Below are 19,074 nucleotides of genomic sequence, written 5' to 3' on the forward strand. Positions count from 1 at the left end.
ATACATTATTTTCATTATTTGTGTTTCTACAACAGGAACACATCTACAAGTTGATGAAGAGTGATTCTTACAGCCGTTTTATCCGCTCCAGTGCCTACCAGGAGTTATTACAGGCCAAGAAGAAGGTAAAAAACACATGCCGTCTTAGTTTGAAAATAAGTCTAATATAAGACGGCACTTCATGCTTACAACATTTGTTTTTGTTTGCACATACACTGACTCTTAAGTGATTCTGAAACCTGCCCTCCTTGCACCTACAGTCACGCATTTTCAAAGTCTGTTAAATCACACTTTGAGCCCAGCACATTAAGCTCATTCCCGGTAATCTGTTGTACTCACCTATAGTGACATACAGTATATTCTGCTATAGGGGCAGGGTTGATATAATTCTGCTCAGTAAGTACATACAGGTATTTTAGCCCTTTAATGGGTATAACATCATGGTATATTTAAAACATTATGAGGATCCCAATGGATTTGTGCTAATGTTCCTTTTAGTCACAGTTTGCTCTAACTCCCAAACAAAAGCTAGTCTGTCTTGAGCTGCAGAGTTGAACGTGGATTTCACACTCCAAGCAAGTCCTTGAAATTAGATGCAGTCATTTGTGATAATGCCAAAAATCTTTCCTAATGCAGGTTCCAGTAAATGTCTCCCACAAAAATGTACTTTGTCTGAAATGGATATAAACTTCCTGAATACAGAGGTATACGTGGTAGAGTTGCCTAAACATGCAATCCAGGTCAAACCAAAGAATATGTCGAACAAAATGGCACCTGCATGTCGGTCTTACCAATTAGGGGCAGATAGAGTGAGTATAACATGTGCTTCAGGTGTGGATAATAAATTAGCTGATCAGGTCTCCTTTTAAAACCATTATGCATACCAGAGAGTCTCAGAGGCTGTCATATAAGGATGAATCGTTAGTACTCTCTCTATTCTGTTTTCGAGGTAGGCTGAACTGAAAGTACAGTTCTTGTCTATATGGCTTGCAAACTGTCATTCTATATGTTATAATTTATATTTTATATATATGTACATGGCCACCTGAATCCTCTGCATGATAAAACTACTTCACTTAATGTGTCCTTTTTTGTCCCCTCAGAAAAGTAAGAACTTGTTCTGAAGGCTCTCGCTTCCAGGTAATGTCTGATACATACAGGTTTTAAATATACTATAAGTAATGTTACATTTTCATTGAGCTCAAACGCTAAATTTGCACAGTGCATACAATAAAAAATGTGCAATTCCAGCATCATGTCCATGGCTGCTCATATTGTTATTCAACCAGAAAATAAATTATCTCTTATTCACATTTACATATTGACTTCTTTCTCTATTTTCCACTGTTTCGCCTTTTTTTCTCTTCTTTCACAGAGCAGGGGAAAGCACTTGTACCCAAGAGGCTGACCAGTTGTGTGCCATCATGCTAAAATCAATGCCATCTCTCTCTCTGGGACATGGAGAAGGGGGACCATCTCATCTCTTCATCATTATTGTCTGTCCATCCACTCTTGGCTCAGCCAGGCGATGAGCCGGACCGTCTGTTTGTCTGTTGTCCACCGGATGTTGCATGTCCATGGAGAGGATGTTCCTTCTTCTCTCTCCTCTTACAGTACATTATGTATTTCCAGTAATCTAGGAAAGGAGGCACTGCTGGACTTGTGAGGACACTGACAGACTGGCGAGATGAAAAATGTCATTGAAGAATATCAAATCCAGTGTTTGAAACCCCCTCTCTCACTTCCAGCTAAACCAATGATGTCAGAGAGAGAAAAAAAAGAAGAAAAACACATAGAAAAAATATATCAAATGACAGCTTTAACTGATAAATCTAACCAATGTCATCGCTTTTCATGATCTGAGGTCACAGATACTTTGTCACGCTATGGGAAGTGTTGTGCAGAATGAATATACAATATATATATACATATATATATTATGATTTTTATTATTATTATGAATATTTATGGTGTATTTATTTTGCTTTGCATTATTTTATTGCACTAAAATAATAAGCACATATGGTTTTCCTTGCACTTGTAAAGTCACATTCAAAATTACAAAAAGTATGTCTCCTGTCTTATGTAGAACATAATTCTTTGTTATTCTCTCCTGCATTTATTTTTATACCATATTTAAAGACACTTTTACTTACTTGTATTATTAAAGTTGGCTCTCTATCTGTTACTATGGGCTGGGTTTGTATTTCTTTGAACTTTTTGAACACAAAGTTCCACTTCAGTAATGAAGACTTGCGTAACATTCACTCTGCAGGGTTAAAAGAATCCAGTAACAGTGCTTGAATAATGCACTTTTGCTTTCTGCCACGAGAGGGTGTTAAAATATATCCTACAGCATGGATCTGCCACATTTTAGCAACCAGCTCCTCCTCAACACATATGCACCACAGTATTGCAGATAAATGAAGTTTTGTCATGCAAAAGTGCCATCATCCTCTGGTCTGCTGAAGCAGTTTTTGTTCAGACTGTACCCCTTTGAGGTTTTGCAGGGTCTGTTGATGTTTCAGCTCTTTGATGGCAGAAGTGACAGTCAGTGTTTTCAGTCTCAGTGCCCAGTGGTCAGCACAATACAGACAAACATTATTGTCTCAGTTGCATCAAGGAATGTGAATTGTGGCATTTTTTTTTCCAAAGCACCCTGTTAGTGTGTCTGGGTACAAGCATACAATGATTTAAGGATTGGGGATTATGGGTTGTAATGCGATGTGGCCAAAGTGCCAATGAGAGAGGATAATTTTTTTTTTTTTTTTGTAGGAGTTCATTGTTTCTTCACAATTTTGTCCTTTATTGTCCATGTTGACAAAATGTCATCCACCTCTTAAAAATGTAAAAGTAAACAATCAAACACAGGGGAAAAGGGGAAGAAAAATTACAATGGAAAAAGAAAACAAAGGAAAAGTCATTTTGATAGGTTTGATATATCATGGAGGTGTGGGCATTACAATAAAATATATCAGAGAAAAATGTCAATAGACAGAGAGAGACAGACACAGGGAAAGACAGACTAAAATGAAAGAAGTGAAGCTTGGTTTGATTCACACAATGACCAATAGAATAAACCCTCCCAGTCTTGAGGAGGGAAGGGGGTGGTGGGGATTCAAACTAAGGCAGGCTTTACAGTGAGTCAAACACTCTCAAAGACAGACGACAGACAGTCTCCACAGCACGGAGCTATGGGCTTACTGTGACTGAGACCTGGAGCTTCTCTCTTAATCCTAAAAACAAAAAGACTAATAAGAGAAAGTTAGACTGAGAGAGAAAGTAAGGAAAGAAACAAAACTTTTCCAGGGAGATGGAAAACTGATTGTGTCCAACACGTTGAAACTTTAGTTTGGAGAAAAAGAGGAGCAAGGACAAGCCTGAGGATACTACTGATTATGTTGCCATGGAAACCGAAACCTGGAAGCGGACGCAAGGACCACTGAAGGTGGACAACATCCCTTGACTGCATCCTCAACACATTACTGTCCCGCTGCGCCCTGTGGTGAGAGGTACATAAACCATTCTTTATGCTTTACTACTATAACACTTAATAATTTAACACATTATTTATGAGTGAAAGAGCTTTTCAAAAGTTTCACCAGTTTCAAGAACTTTTTAAGGGTGTTTTTTAAAGTGTCACAAACAATAACAAATAGTATGCACTAATTACAAATGAATGCCATGTCATTCAAGAAAGTTCTTGATGCAAGATGACACAAATGGACATATAAATTACCCCACTACATTAAAAATAAATAAATCCAAATTCCAAAATACAATGATAAATGCTTTGATGATGGACATTCTTTGCAGTGGATGTGAGGAAACAGTGATTATATACGTGATAGTACCATGTATCATTTGGATGTACTGAGAAAAGTGTAGGTAAATGAGTGCTGGTTCGACATATCCCACGGTAGCACTTTGGACAAGTGGTCAGTAAGAGACTGATGGAGATAGTGAGACTGAGTGACTCAGTCAGTCTCGGAATGAGCGCAGAACCATGTAATTCGACCAGCAGTAGTTGTACAGCTTTTCAGTATTTCTGCCAGCAGTGAGGGATTGATTCCCACTGGGGCCACCCATAGTAAAAATATACGCCTTCAAGGTACTGTAAGGTGTTCAGGATAAAAGTGTCTACTAAATTACTATAATTAGTGGCTGGAGGTTCCAGGGAATTAGTGTTGTGAGTGATAGAATTAGTGAGTGATGACAGCATGTTGTACTGTGCATCTCAGTTAGTTTAAGATTTAGTTTAGTTTTACCAGTGAATATGAAAAAGAGAGAATGAGAGATAATGATGTTAATGTAATCCTTTGTTCTTTATGTACAAATTATCTTACTGTATCTGTCTGTTCCTGTGTACAGGTGTATATCCTTTTGTGTGAGTCTGTAATTAATGTACAGTATTTGTGTGTAGTCATGTGTGAACTGATGTACATCTAAGCATATGTGTGTGTGTGTGTGTGTGTGTGTGTGTGTGTGTGTGTGTGTGTGTGTGTGTGTGTGTGTGTGTGTGTTACAGTATGCGTGCGGTGAATGGTGGGGAGTTTGCCTTCTGATCCTTCTTACAGCTCTGGTGACTGCACCACCTTGTACAGTCCGCTCTGATGTCAAAGTGGATTTAGCACACAGACACATTACAGTTTCTTTAGCAACAGAAAACACCTTATTATAAGCCTCTAAAGATAGTAAAACTGGTATTTAATAGAAGCCTAAACCACATTAGACATTAGTAACTAAACAAGTGAAGTTCACGCTTTACACATAAACAGATACTAAGAAAACACTGAGGGAAATTGGATTCAAATGGCAGAGTAATGCTGCATTTTGGCCAGTTCTAGGAATTTTGTTCTGTTAAAATTAAGCTTAACCAACAGAACATTCACCTTGCTGATGCGCCATGCATTGCAAACTCATACTGTGCAGCCAAATGTTCAAACACACAGAACAAGAATATTTCTATTTGATGGAATGGTAAAGCCATAAAAATAGTATTTGGTTCAGATACATCATTCCTAAACATATATAGCATCAAAAAGATCTAGAACAAGCTGATACAGAATATGTGATAAATCTGATTCTGTCAGATAACGTGAAATAAGGACATTTTAGCAACCGTAAAGGGGAAACAAAATGGGAAAACTGTATGTTAAGGGATTAAACAAACAAATTCCACTTTAAGTGCAAAAGAAGTTGGTGTTAATCACTAAAGTTAAGTGGTGTCATCCTGATCTGAAATGAGAAACCCTGCACTATCATAGCATCTCTAATTGCCTCTGATCCTCCACTAAAGCACTTAATGTTGCAGAGGCGAAAGAGTTGCCTTACATTCTTGCCAGTACTTAGCTTGAAAAGCATTATATATGGGCTGCTAGTCATTATCAAGATGGATTGTGGTGACAAATGGCTGCCCAAACTGCCTGAAGCAGCCTCCTGGCAATGTTGGCATTGGACACATTTACACAGAAAAGCCCCCAAACAGACCCCCCCACCGCCCCCACAACTGTTAATGAGCCAACAGCCAAGCATAGTTTGGGAAAATAGAATCCGCAAATGCAGATAATGACATGGTTCCTCTTTGTGTAATTGGCTCCAAGTGAAAACATTTCATTTACCTCTTTTTTCCCTCTTTATATCCTGTGTATGTGTGTGTGAGTCTGTCTGTGTGTGTGCACGTGTGTGTGGTCATGTGTGCGTGTGTGCTACCCTTGTGTGATTGAGGTTTGAGCTGCACGGTGAATTAAATGCGGTTCTACTGTAATTAACTGCACTTACCAGTCTGTGTATGAGACTTTCTGACGCACCAATAATTGAGGCATCAGGTTTTGTTTGTTTTAACCTGCCTTTGAAGACATGCTGGGAAGATGTTTCACATGGTTTAGTGGAAGTACATCTGTGTCCACAAATGTGAAAGTCTTGAAAGGATTGTTGTTCCTTTTTTTAATTATTAAACAACTGAAAATCTGAAATGCAGAAATATTTTGCATCTTGGATGGACATTTTCATGACTAATTTTGTTTTTCATTTCACTTAAAAATTTGAAAAAAAGAGCCATTGTTCTCCAGAGAACATTACCATGGTACTATAATGCCATTCTAAAAAACAAAACATAACAAGTTCCCACTGATGATAATAGTTGTTTTCAAAAAGAATTGTGTCTTGCTCGGCAGTCTCTCTGGTATTTCTTTCTGGTATTTGTAATTTCATTAGAGGTCTGAAATTTGGAACCAAGGTCTGCCACAGTTCAGTGAAGCATTTCCCCCAAGTATTTGTGGTTCTGGTAAAACATAAAGCTGTGTTTGTGAACAATATTAGTGTTTAGCAGACAGAAAGGTCCGGTTCAGTTATGCCTCAGCATTAACACACAAAACCACAGTCTCCTTCCGTCTCCGCGACTCTCTGATGATTAGTGTTGTGCATCAGAGAGAGACAGACAGATCGGGAAGGAAAGAAATGAAGAGACAAACAGCTTGTGGAGAGACATACAGTTGTGGGAGGAGGGTATATACTGTGCATGAAGCCCAAGTGGTGTTGGTTTTGTTTCCCAGTAGGTCATCTGTCCCAAACCCCAACATCTTTTCAGCCCCTTTCCTTCTATCTCCTAACCCCAACCACTAACCACCTCAGGGGCTCCCCCCGAAGCCCCCAAATCCTACCCCAAAACCGCAATTTGTCTTGCTTCAGAGATTGATGAGGATAGCTTAGCAGGGCCGGCACTATCATACTTAGGCAGAGTTTGGGAGTGGAGAGGGAGTGCTGCTGCTGGCTGTATAGGCCATCCGTCATGCCCTATGTACACAGTCGGTCAGGTCATCCCTCAAAACTCCCGGGGGCTTTGCAGACTGTAGCTCACTAGAGTCACAGGGTGCCTCTTTAAATGATGGACAGCAGGAGAACAGGAAAACAGAGAACAAGAGCCTGCAAACAGAAGCAGAGGCTGTTCCCCTGACCAGGGGTTCATGCATTTAAATACACAGTCAGCAGGAATGAGATAGAGCAGCTAAAGACAAATGAGACTGTGTTGTACATGTACGGTAGATCACTGGAAGATGGAGTGGGGTCATGACTACCTGATGCAGTAGGTGGTGGAAGGACCCAGCGGGAGTCTTCGGTTTAGTTATTCTAACCTTATGATGGGTGTGCATTGGCGTGTGTGCTGGCTTGTGTGTGTATGTAAAAATGTCTGTCTACAGAAGAAGCACGGCTCTGAGATGTAGTTTCCATCCTTAAGGAGTTCACAGGATATAAGTTATATATATATATATATATATATATATATATATATATATATATATATATATATATATATATATATATATGTATATTCCCTGTGATGTTCGCATTGAAAATTAATTTCAAAATGCATTTGTCTTTTGGACATCCTCAGATGGAAAAAGCAAATATCAACAATAGACTTGATTGTAGAAGTGTAGAGCACATCCGATTTCTTGGCAGAGTGTACAAACAAACAAAAAACGAGATCAGATTTGCACAAGAAAGCAAAGTCAAGTAGATCTTCTGTGTCTATATAACGCCAACATATATCTCATATCTGTGATATGCTATAGAAAAAGTCTGGTTAGAATTCAAACTACGTTTCTGCTAGATGGTCAAACAGCTGCTGTCTAGCTTACGTGAAGTGCTGCCGGGATAGTGATATACAGACTTGTGCTCGTGCAGCTCGGACAGAGCTTCCATGACCTCAAGGATCAAGGGCAGAAAAAAGGAGGCAAAAAACAAAGTGGATTATGATAAAGTAATTTGTTCCATGTCAGAGTGAGTTGCAGGTCCAGGAAAGACGGAAAGAGAACATACAATTTTACACAGCAAAGAAGAGTCTGTTAATAGTAGCAGCCAATGGCCTTGAGGCAGTTTGGTTTTCTGTCAGAATTTCTGACTTGATGTCATGCAACGCTTGTCAAGCGCAACATCTGCTGAAAAGATGCTTGAGTGATGGTCAAAAATGTGCAGGCGCAAATGCTGACAGCATGCACACGGGTGGATACTCAATCCTGAATGGCAGAGAAATCATTTCTCTAGATCATGCTATCTTTCTTTTTACATTATGGTGATTATGGACACTCATGGACACTGGGTCAATCTTAGTTCAGTTTGCTCCATAGTATATCACCAAAGAGTAGAAGAGTGGACTCCCAAAGGGTACTGTAGATTTCCCCAAATCTTCCCCTAATAACATGCAGATGGGCCTCTCTAATGCCTGTTTACATATCTGCGGCATAGTTCATGACTAAAGTAAGCAAAGCCCTAATTATTTTACCCGGCGACGGGACCAATAAAATCAACTTCCCCTTCTCGTTATGGGTGTTTAAGTGTATCCTTTGATGGCAGGGTTTTGTTTATTTTTGGAAGAGTTGCGTAGCTGAGAGGAAAGCAAATAGAAGTAATGACACAGAGATGCTGACAAATGGGGGCCCTGGTGATGGATTCATTTCCTCAATGATGCCTGGAAGGCTGGACTGCAAAGGTGGTTCAACATGAATGAATATTTACACAATTGCAACCATGATTGGCAATATTTATATTATGTTTGCAATTGTCTGACTGTCATATACTGCATTAATTAGTGTTACACCAGCTTCCGTGTCAATCAGTTTACATAAGAGTCTGTTTATGTGATAACAGATTTATTCTTCAGAAAACATCTTTTCTGTTTAGAAATGTAATGCATAGTAATGTGCCTCTCTCTTTTTGCAGAATGCTGTGGAGAATAACTATCCCAGTCATACTGGCTGGGGTGCTCTGCATCACTGGAGAGACCAAAAAGCACCGGCCCCAGGGATCCATTCCGTCTCCGTACAAGACCAAAGGGAACCTGTCCTCAGAACGTCACCACCGGCTATTACAGCAGAAACCAGAGGTGCTATCCTCCAGCCGCGAGGCCTTGGTAGTGACAGAGCGCCGCTACCTCCGCAGAGACTGGTGCAAGACCCAACCTCTCCGTCAGACAGTCAGTGAAGAGGGCTGCCGCAGCCGCACTGTGGTCAACCGTTTTTGCTATGGTCAATGCAACTCCTTCTACATCCCCCGCCATATGGGCCCTAGCTCGGGTCAGGCCCAGAATCGAGGCCAAGCCTCAGGCTCTGGAAGGAAAGGCCACAACAAGGCCCAGGAGCCGTTCCAGTCCTGCTCCTTCTGCAGGCCACACCGCATCACACAGCTCACAGTGCAGCTAGACTGCCCAGACCTGCAGCCCCCTTTCAGACACCGTAAGGTGCAGAGGGTCAAACAGTGTCGCTGCATGTCTGTGGATGTGAGCAGCCATGGGAAACTGTGAAGAGGGACTTGAAAGGTCATCATATGACATCATATGAATATTATAAAAGACAGAAATTTACAAACTTCGCCAAAGAAGGACTGGCTTCAAGTTGAACTATTCTGCATCATGCTGTACAAATAATGGCTTGTCCCAAAATAAAATGACATGAAACATGGAACTGGTATTATTAAACAAAGGCTCAGAGATGTTTTAATCAGAGTCTAGCAGCCATATTGGCAAGCTGATGCTGTTGAAAGAAACTGATTCAAGAGGCTGTGCAAGAGATGCTGATATTGAAGCAGCCAAATTTCAACATTACACAAGTTTGTCCTCCCTGTTATTTCAGAAAGTTTATATCTACCTGGCTATTTGTACATTTGTCACTAGACTCAAACAACAGTTTTAAACTACAAAACATTATAGATACTGATAATTGAGTGTCTTAAAGTAATTGTAATAATAGTGTGACCCCTTTAATTTTTTTCCGTAACATAACATGTTTTTCTGCAGGTGGATCTACAGTAATTGCCAGCAATGCTTTTTTCCTGTAGGAGATGTGACGGTGTTTTGCAAGTATTGTATCTGTTGTCCTGTATATTTTCCTTCACTTCTATAATGTCCCAAATGATACACAAGTTGATGTCAAGGAAAATATTTCAAGAAACATGAAACAACACAGCAATGAGCCTGGCTGTATACTGTACATGTGCCACAAATCTACTAGCCATTAGGAAAAACATACTGCAGCATGTGTAATGGAGGTGCAATTCAATATATACAGTATATATATAAATATTTTATGTATGTGTGTAAGTACCCGTATGTCTGTGAAAAGTATATTAAATCTATTTCATATAAAACAACAATGGTGTTTAGAGTGCATGTCGTTCTGTACCATTTAATTTCCCAGTTGATCAAATGATAAACAGGACTTTTATTAAAAAATTGTCATTTCTTTTATTCAATAAATATATTTTTTCATGGTCACGGGTATTCAATCACAACTTGTTGGTATTGCACATGAACGTCACATGGTCCTAATGCTCCATATGCATATGGGAGTTCACACTCACATAGTAGGAAAGGCAAAACTGCGTAAGAATTTGCTTAAAACATAAAGCAAGTTCACGATACTGCATAATAAAAACAATAGCAGGTCTATATCAGATCACAGGTACAGTATGCATAGCCTCTCTGAATAAAAAGCCATAACAAACCACAATAGAGGAGCTGCTGTACGTAAAACACATGTATAATTATGATTAGGTTCTAAAAACAAACTTGCTTAAACCATTAAGGAAAGTAAATTTCGCATTTTTCAGCCTATGTAAAACTGATTTCTCTTCTTTATATGTAACATTTAATTTCAGATGTCTCATTTAACCCCTCCGCTGTGCAATAAGGCACTTTCGGTCTGGCAGGTGAGCCATACCTACGATGTAGAAGTGTTATAAAATTCTGTGCTTTTCACCATTAAGGAGACAAAGAGGAAGTGTTTATTCCTACCCATGAACTAGGCTTGGGAATTGTAGTAAAAATAAGAAAAATAGGCTACATATGGCTTAAAGAAAACTGAGAAAGCTTGGATATAGTGTTGCTACAAATTTCAGACAGCACTGAGCATTTTCTGGCAAATGACTCAATTACATTTAATCATCTCAGCTTAAGGATGTATTTTGGTAGAAATATTTCATTTAATTATAAGAGTGGTATGAATGGGTAGCTGAAAATGTAATTTTTCATTTCACTTTTAAACAATATAATATCCACTTTGAACTAACTCACAAAAACATCAGGTCTAAATCAATTGAAAACATATACCGGAAGCAAATAAATGTAAAAATGACTGATGAGTCATGATGAGATGTTAGATTGTACAAACGTTGCTTGTGCAACAGGCTGGGTGATGATAATTTTCCATTCTCTGCCTCAGATCTTCTGACCCAGCTTTGCTTTCTGTGAAATAAAAAACAGGCCTGAGTTATTTACAGCTGGCAGCACTGGCACTCATGAGTGTTGTTACTTTATCACCCTGACAAGTGTTTGGAAGGAGAAGACAATTTGCATCATGGGAAGAAAAAAAAGAAGAGAGGGCCGGTATTGCTAGAGCTAAATAACAAATAAAGATGAGACCATATAGTAACTGTGACAAGAAGTGTAAAGACGTACTATTCCAGTTGCATGTTTGGGTTTCACACTGTAGGAAGCCTTTTCCTTGGCTTGTTTGAAGCACTCTTCAGCCATTTTGACCCTGAAAAACACCAGTAATAACCATGAGTCATCCTATGGAGACCTCAAAAGCACATAACTGGACGGACACATATTCATTCACACTGCTGCTGAAATTAACTATATAAAAAAGACCGATGGAGGGAAAAAAAAAAAAAAAATCCAGCTTGGGTCATCCAGACTATGGTCATGTGGTATTTGGACGTAGTGATGTCGGTTTGTCAAAGGGCCAGTCCTACTACTTTGGAATGACTCACTCTGCTGCACAGAGAGAGCCAGCAGTGTCACTACTCATTTGTGCTTTTAAAAAGACAAATAATCAGCATGTTGGCATTGACTGAGTACAATTTATACCAACGGACATCATCTTGCCTCTACTCATTACATGGGTACTGTGTGCGCCAGTGTTGCATGTTTGCATATCCATACAGGTGAGGATTTATATCTACTGTATAGTTCCACTGGAGTCTTACAGGAAAACCAGCAGAGAGAGAATTGTGATGATTGCCTATGGCAAAGAGCAAAGAGTTAATGCTTTCAATTTTTTTTTATTCTTTCCTACTGAAAAAGCAAAGCTTGTGACATTTTTGCTTCCCTTACAAATACGTATCACAATTCAATCTTCATTTGGCATAATGGACCAATTTGTTTTTTGTTGACATATGCAGCAGTATCTTTATATTCATCAAACCACTGGAAGCTAACTGGATGCTGCATGTGTTCTTTTCATTACTGGGGTGAGGACAACGATTTGGGTCATTTAACCTCTTTTCCCTTCATAAATTTGAATGAATCTGATAGGATCTTCAGTGAACACGAGATGGACTGCAAGTTATTAATGGATCGGGAACTTTCACTTGGGGAAAATTCTAAATGTAGAAACATTGGTGTAGCTGTAACAACATTTTAAAGGTGAGAGAGTGGTGTACCCTCCCAGAAGAGACAAGGGATTTGATTTTAGGACAATAGGTTCAAGTGTCCATTCAGAAGAAGATATATGAAGTATAATGTCACATTCTGAAACAGGAAACTTGTCATCATATTCTCACCGTTCCTGTAACATCAGCTTATTCTGCTTCTTCCACTGGTCTTTGAAATCTGTAGAAAACTCATGCCAAATGGAGAAGAAAGTGTTGGGAGAGACCTCTTTCTCTCCCGCCTTGGGTTTAACCGAGAAGGACATGCTCAACTCCAAGAAGCTGAGGAGAGAGAACAAAAACATTACTTCAAGACCACTACTATTACAACATGAGATTACAGAAACCTACAGATTGTCAGACAACAAAGAAAAGCAAATATGCAAAATATGAAACTTAATCTTGGAATAATATGCTGTTTCAGAGATTTAATAGGTGAGTAAAATAAAAAAAATAAAAAAATAACTGTGCATTTCAAAAAAAGAACAGTGCACACTAAATGGAATTACTGCCTCTAAAGCAGCACAGTCATTCAGTTTGTCCTTGACAGATTAACTTCCAGGACTAAAATACAATTTATATATCTCATATACAGTGTTTAGCTTTGTTACTCCTCTACCTGGTGTGAATAAACCTCTACTGTATGTAAGATTGTGTACATAAACATGCACATACTGCACAGTATATGTAAGCATGGGTGGAGGAAAGAGAGGAAGGGAAAAGATGTCCACAACATATTGACAAAGACAGATCTAGCCAAAGCAATGGGTGCATAAGGCAGGGGATGAAACATTTTAAAGTGTTAAATGCGGTGGCCATTTGCAGTGGATCAATACAGTGGACAGGTTGGAGTCTTTGTTTGGAGTGTGCTATAGGAACACATTCCTATCCAGCAGTAACAGAAGCCTGGAGCCAAGGCTGTCTACTCTCGCTCTGCTTAGATAAACAACACAGACACCGCACAGGGGGCCTCCCATCTACTGAAGGCCTGGCATGATGGCCTGCACCTTCCTTGTAACTGAAGGAACCAAGAGTCCTAAATATTGACAAAGCAGCAAGATTATATATTTCTTTACTGCAGTGAGAATATATCACTTCAAACTGCATTGAATTGCATTATCCTGTGTTGCCCATACCTTTAAATTCACAACTGTGATCACCGTTTTGACGCTTAAGAAAAGATTGAATGTAAACCCATGAAATGGAACAGAAGTGACTTTTCAGCTGCAGAAAAATGTTTAAAGAAAAAGAAAGCTCTTACATCTTCTGAGTGTCTGCCAACTGCTTCTCTTGCATTTCCAGTTCTGTCTTGGCTGTAAAAGAAGACACGTTTTGATGAAAAGGAAAGAGGAACGCATAAGTAAATACAGGATTAAGTTAGGATTAGGACCGATTCAGGATTTCCTGTCACATCAGAACAAACATATTTCACCCACAATGTAACTTGTATATAGGAGAATTCCACATGTCACTATTACTTAAAATCAACAGGCATCTTCAAGGTCAGTGATATGCCACCAGGTTATTAAGTGTTGGATTGTCCGCTGTTGCACAACTGACAAATGAGTACTGCAGATTGTAGGACAAGTGCTTCTTTGTGCAGGGCTACTTCAAAAAGACAGATGACTGTGTGTTTGTGTGTGCGAGAGAGTAACAGAGACAGCGAGAGGGTAAGAAAACTGGCAGTTGGACACCATGGTACACATTAGGACTTTTTTCCAGCAGGCCACAACATTTATCTCAGCCGGCCATCAGGATCATTTTGACTGTTATGAATGGTGATATAAGAGAACAGCAGTGAAATGTGAAAGCCTCATTCAGGAAATTGCTGTTACTACTTATCAAATTTCAGATCCACGCGCTGATTTTTCAATATTTTAAATATATCGTAGTAGAGTCGACCCCCGATGTATTTTTTATTTTTTTGCTGGTCTATATCCTTTAGCTAAGGTTAGACATTAAATTCTCTCCCACACAGCTTCTCTGTCCCCTCAAGGTGAATTATCTGTAAGCTGCTGCTGCCTTTAACTGTCAAATGATCAAAAATGACCTATGGCCTCCTCAATGCTTTCCAAGACAGACATGACAGTAGATGGGACGGAGAATCTGTCCTGGCATAAATCTGTGTTCTGCTCTTATCCCGGGAATATCTGGTTGCTACGTGTAATTGAAGCCAGAGCCACATCTAAAGATCTCAGACAAACCCATTGAGCCCAGCATTGTGCTTTACCATTCCACAGTGCTAAATCACGCTGTAGCCCACAATCGTCTCTCTCTCTCTGCTGACAGCTCATCAATAAATTATGACAAATTGATAAATAATATAAATAGGGCTCGCTAGAAGCATCTTAATATCAGGACTGTGCTTTGTTCTTTGAGAAAAACGGTTTTAAGATGCTACTTACCATTTACTATAACCCTGAACTGTAAGATTATGCTACAAGCGATGTAAATCTATTTCTGGAAACATTGAACCATTCAATATGAGATGATTAATTGTGTTCTTATCTACTGAGAAAATGTGTAACACTGTATTTACAACAAAACAAAAGCAGAAAACATTTCAAGGATTATTTAAAGATCATGTGGTTCAACGAGATACAAATCAATATCTTTATTTAATACGTGACTAATATAACGTGGTACATGTTGATTGTAACCATACTCTGCCAACATGATGTGACATCCTAAGCAGCAGTTGTAGCGGGTTCGAAAAGGGAGAGTTTGACATCAGTCTTACTAATCTTTATGTCCATCAGAAACAGATTATCACATGGCCAGTGCTCTCTTGCTAGTCACAGTGACTCCATCAAAGGCCTGCATGCATGAGAATTTGTGAAGCGAGCGGGGAAAATCGAGCTAGACCAAACAGCAGAGCTCCAACAAGTCCGCTCCCACTGTTATTCTGTGGTTAGTTTCATGGTCAGAAAATAAACAAAAGCGGTTTAAACTGTGGAGCCAGAAACAGTTTAACCCCAGGCTTTTTAGAAATTACAGAAATAACAAAAATAAGACATTTGGCTGTTGTTCTTTTTTCACCGCCGCAGTGGAGGAACCCCAACAACCGTCTGGAGCCTTCTGAGTCCATGTTATGGTGCTTACATTCTGCTTTCAGAGGAAAAACCTCGTCATTTGCATCAAAGAGAGAACTCAAATATTTCTCTCAAACACAGAGAGAAAGGAAAGGAGAGAGGAAAAGAAAGGGGTGGAAACGGGGAGCGATGCTTTCATCTGCAGACTTCCTTTAAAATGGACAGTGAGCATTACCGCGGAAGAACATATGCTATATATTATACTCTCATCTGAATACAAAAGCAGTTGGAGGAGAGGCCTGTGAGCTGGATCCTTCAGAAAGATTGGTCACAGTCAACTAAATGTAGCCAAGGTCAAATTCAATGCTACATAAAGAATGACATTTAGCATGTTATGTTAAAACAAGCATAACAAATTAAGTCTTACACCTTTGAACTGGACCGTAATATCCCAATATTGTTGTAGATGTCAGATTATGAAAAGAAAAAAAGCACGTCTGTGTGACATCTGGTGGACATGACTGATAAACATGACTACATTTTTTAATGGATTTTATCAGAACAATATCTAGAACAAAAATGTAGTAGTAGCAGTTAGCCTCCTTCAGAACTTAAAATGCTAGTGGCATGGCACTGGTGATAGCAATGTTGGTCAGCCACTTTGGTCCAGACTAAAATATCTCAGCAACTACTGGATGGATTGCCATGAAATTTGGTACAGATATCCTTGGTGCCCAGAGGATTAGTCCTAATGACTTTGGTGAACCAGATTTTTTAATCTAGCATCTATCAAGGTTTTTATTTATCCACAGAAATAGATTCTTATCTACATGATGGATTGGCACAAAACAAGCTCCCCCCAGGGAGATTTTTTCCCCACAGTTACTGCAGCCATACTGTATGCACTATTTTTCAATAGAATTCCTAAAAAGATATACATTATTTGGGAAAAACATGATAGTTGCCATTGAAAAAACATCATCCTGTAGAGCCTACATCCTATATGGTATCTACTTCTTTATCATTTTAAAACAAGAACACAATAACTTAACAAAAACTAATTTTTCACTTCTGCCACCAAAAAAAGAGGCATAAATTGTCTGATGTTAAATATACTATTTTGAAGTTAGGCATGACATAACAGAGGTAGGATAGGAGTTTGGAGTAAACAGCATTACTAATCTTGAATTCTACTTTTCTTATACTACGCTGTAGAGTGGCAATATTTCCACAGTAATTGAACTTTTGCTCCATTGATTTTCCGGTCCAGTCAGAGAGACTGAGGGAAAATGACACACAGTTGAAGTTATTTTAAAACCCTATATGACTCAGGCCAACATTTGGGGCTGCAGCCCCAACAGCCACCCCCCCCTACTTAAATAGTGAACATGGTAATCATCATAGCTGTAGACTCTTGGAATAAATGGGAAATGGGAAGAGAAAGCTCATTGTTTACAATCAATTCATCATCATTGTTTCAACAGCCCTCTTAGTAAACACCTCCCTGTGAAGGTTTATTTGATTTCCTAATAGGAGTGAAGGAGTGATGGAAAGAGAGAAGAGGTCATGGAGGCAACATGGTGCTTCTAATCTCTCATTCCTCTGACAGACAGAAAGAAAAAAACTTGTTATTAGAACAGGACAGCAGATAGAGTGGAAAAATAAAGGAAGGCAGGAACTGAGGGAAAATCTTTAACAGAAGGAAAAAAGATAAATATATGACAATAACATATGACATATACATATCATGACAATAACATATGACATATACATATCATGACAATAACAGTTGACGTCAAAAGTACTAAAGGGAAAGGGATCAGGTACCAAACAAGTCAGTTTTATTCCAGCCTCTCAGGCATTTAGCTCTGTTATCCAAAGTCAATTTAACAGACTGCATGACAAGTTCACCTTAGCCCATCCTAAATCTTCCTTTCCATAAAAAGGTAGAGATTAACATAAAACACAGTGCATGATCTATCAAAGCAGATACTTGAAACAATAGCTGTGAGTTATTTAATACACCCTGGTATAAACAGACATCCCTATGGAAACAACACTGAGTGAACCATTGTGTGTGTGTGTGTGTGTGTGTGTGTGTGTGTGTGTGTGTGTGTGTGTGTGTGTGTGTGTGTGTGTGTGTGTGTGTGTGTGTGTGTGTGTGTGTGCTTGTTTTACTTTATTTGTGGGGTCCAAAAACCGGGGAATACAGTATACTTGTGGGGTCTGCACAGCCTTGTGGGGCCCAAAATGTTGGACCCCACAAGGTTAAAGGGCTGTTTGAGGGTTAAGACTTGGTTTTAGGATTAGGGTTAGAATTAGGTTATGGTTAGGGTGAGGGTAAGCGTTAAGGTTAGGCATTTAGTTGTGATGGTTAAGGTTATGGTAAGGGGCTAGGGAACGCATTATGTCAATGACAGGTCCCCACAAAGATAGTGAAACAAACGTGTGTGTGTGTGTGTGTGTGTGTGTGTGTGTGTGTGTGTGTGTGTGTGTGTGTGTATCAACCAGAAAAAGACATGAAACAGATTTAGATGTTTCTGCAGACATAGAAGACTAAAATCATTCTGATTGATGAACTGCTGCGTTTACTCACGCAGATATGCCATGGGTACACCAGCACGGAGTACTTTTTGAATTAGGAGGGATAAATTATTTGCTTCTTTAAATTTTAACTCCTGATGGTAATACAGATGAGCAAACAATGTTTAAACTGACCATCCCTGGTTTCATCATAATTAAAAGGATAAGGCTGGCGATATTTTATTTTTATATATATATATATTTTTATGGGTGGTACGGTTCATGAAAAAACATCCGAACCGCTCAGTCCGCTTGTCTTGGTTCGGAGCGTGTGTGTGCCGCACGGTTCGACGCATGCGCAATGTAGCCTCGTGCCCGTCAGGTGCTCGTATGTGACCTCAGACAGTGTGTTTCCCTTTCGCGCGAAAGAAGAGGTGTGGACAAGTTACCAACAAAACGTACAGCTAAAGACTGTGCAAAACATTTCAGATCGTCCTGCCAACCTGTAAACATTTTAACATTAATGTACTGTAAAGTTTTTTCACAATTCGCTGAAGCGGCTGCAGTTTAGATCATGTCGGGTCTCTGCAGCGGGAGGGGCTGCTCAGTTCTCCCCACGACTGACACGCACGTGCACACACACAAACGCACACACAAACGCACACGGTGGATGCAGGAAAAAACGGAGACGAGACGTATACAGGAGGACCTGACAGCTACGCTCGTTATTGTAAGTGCAATGATAAGTCCAATAAGTACTTTATCAAACCGTATGACTGTGTCTCCCAGCCCAGGGCAGGATAGGAAATTAACTAACAATGGAAACTGTTTTTATGTTTAACGTATTCTGACTTATTCAAAAGACGGAGCTTTAAGAGTTCCTCCCTTTTTCTTTTAAAGGATACATTTTTGTAAGAGCTACACTGAAGTTGGCAGTTTGATAAATGCAAGTTATTTCAATTGATATTCTGTAATATTTCAATCTTCATGTGCTAAAAAGGCACATAAGTTCCTTTAGATGACAATACACATTCTCCTTTTTTTGCCAAATAAATGAAAAGCATGTTGAAATCATCAATGTCTTCCCTCT

At 39.3% G+C, this 19,074-nt stretch overlaps 3 protein-coding genes across 3 annotated transcripts in view; 2 read left to right on the plus strand and 1 right to left on the minus strand.

The window, feature by feature from the left end:
- Positions 1-1,124, plus strand: part of rgs7a (regulator of G protein signaling 7a) — a 54,322-nt gene extending 53,198 nt beyond the window's left edge. The window contains exons 15-16 of the mRNA XM_078273567.1: positions 36-125; positions 1,104-1,124. Of these exons, the coding sequence (XP_078129693.1) occupies positions 36-125; positions 1,104-1,124 (111 nt within the window). The remainder of the gene's footprint in view (positions 1-35; positions 126-1,103) is intronic.
- Positions 1,125-3,427: 2,303 nt separating this feature from the next.
- LOC144532669 (gremlin-2-like) lies at positions 3,428-10,264 on the plus strand. Its single transcript, XM_078273568.1, has 2 exons — positions 3,428-3,512; positions 8,722-10,264. The coding sequence occupies exon 2, from the start codon at positions 8,723-8,725 to the stop codon at positions 9,299-9,301; it is 579 nt and encodes a 192-aa protein (XP_078129694.1). The 5' UTR covers positions 3,428-3,512; position 8,722; the 3' UTR covers positions 9,302-10,264.
- An 885-nt stretch (positions 10,265-11,149) lies between these two features.
- Positions 11,150-19,074, minus strand: part of fmn2a (formin 2a) — a 40,059-nt gene continuing 32,134 nt past the window's right edge. Inside the window, exons 14-17 of the mRNA XM_078273297.1 lie at positions 13,691-13,742; positions 12,562-12,711; positions 11,453-11,534; positions 11,150-11,239 (exon numbers count right to left, since the gene is read on the minus strand). Of these exons, the coding sequence (XP_078129423.1) occupies positions 11,213-11,239; positions 11,453-11,534; positions 12,562-12,711; positions 13,691-13,742 (311 nt within the window). The 3' untranslated portion in view covers positions 11,150-11,212. The remainder of the gene's footprint in view (positions 11,240-11,452; positions 11,535-12,561; positions 12,712-13,690; positions 13,743-19,074) is intronic.

The sequence above is a fragment of the Sander vitreus genome, chromosome 17, assembly GCF_031162955.1.
Source record: "Sander vitreus isolate 19-12246 chromosome 17, sanVit1, whole genome shotgun sequence".
Taxonomy (NCBI): domain Eukaryota; kingdom Metazoa; phylum Chordata; class Actinopteri; order Perciformes; family Percidae; genus Sander; species Sander vitreus.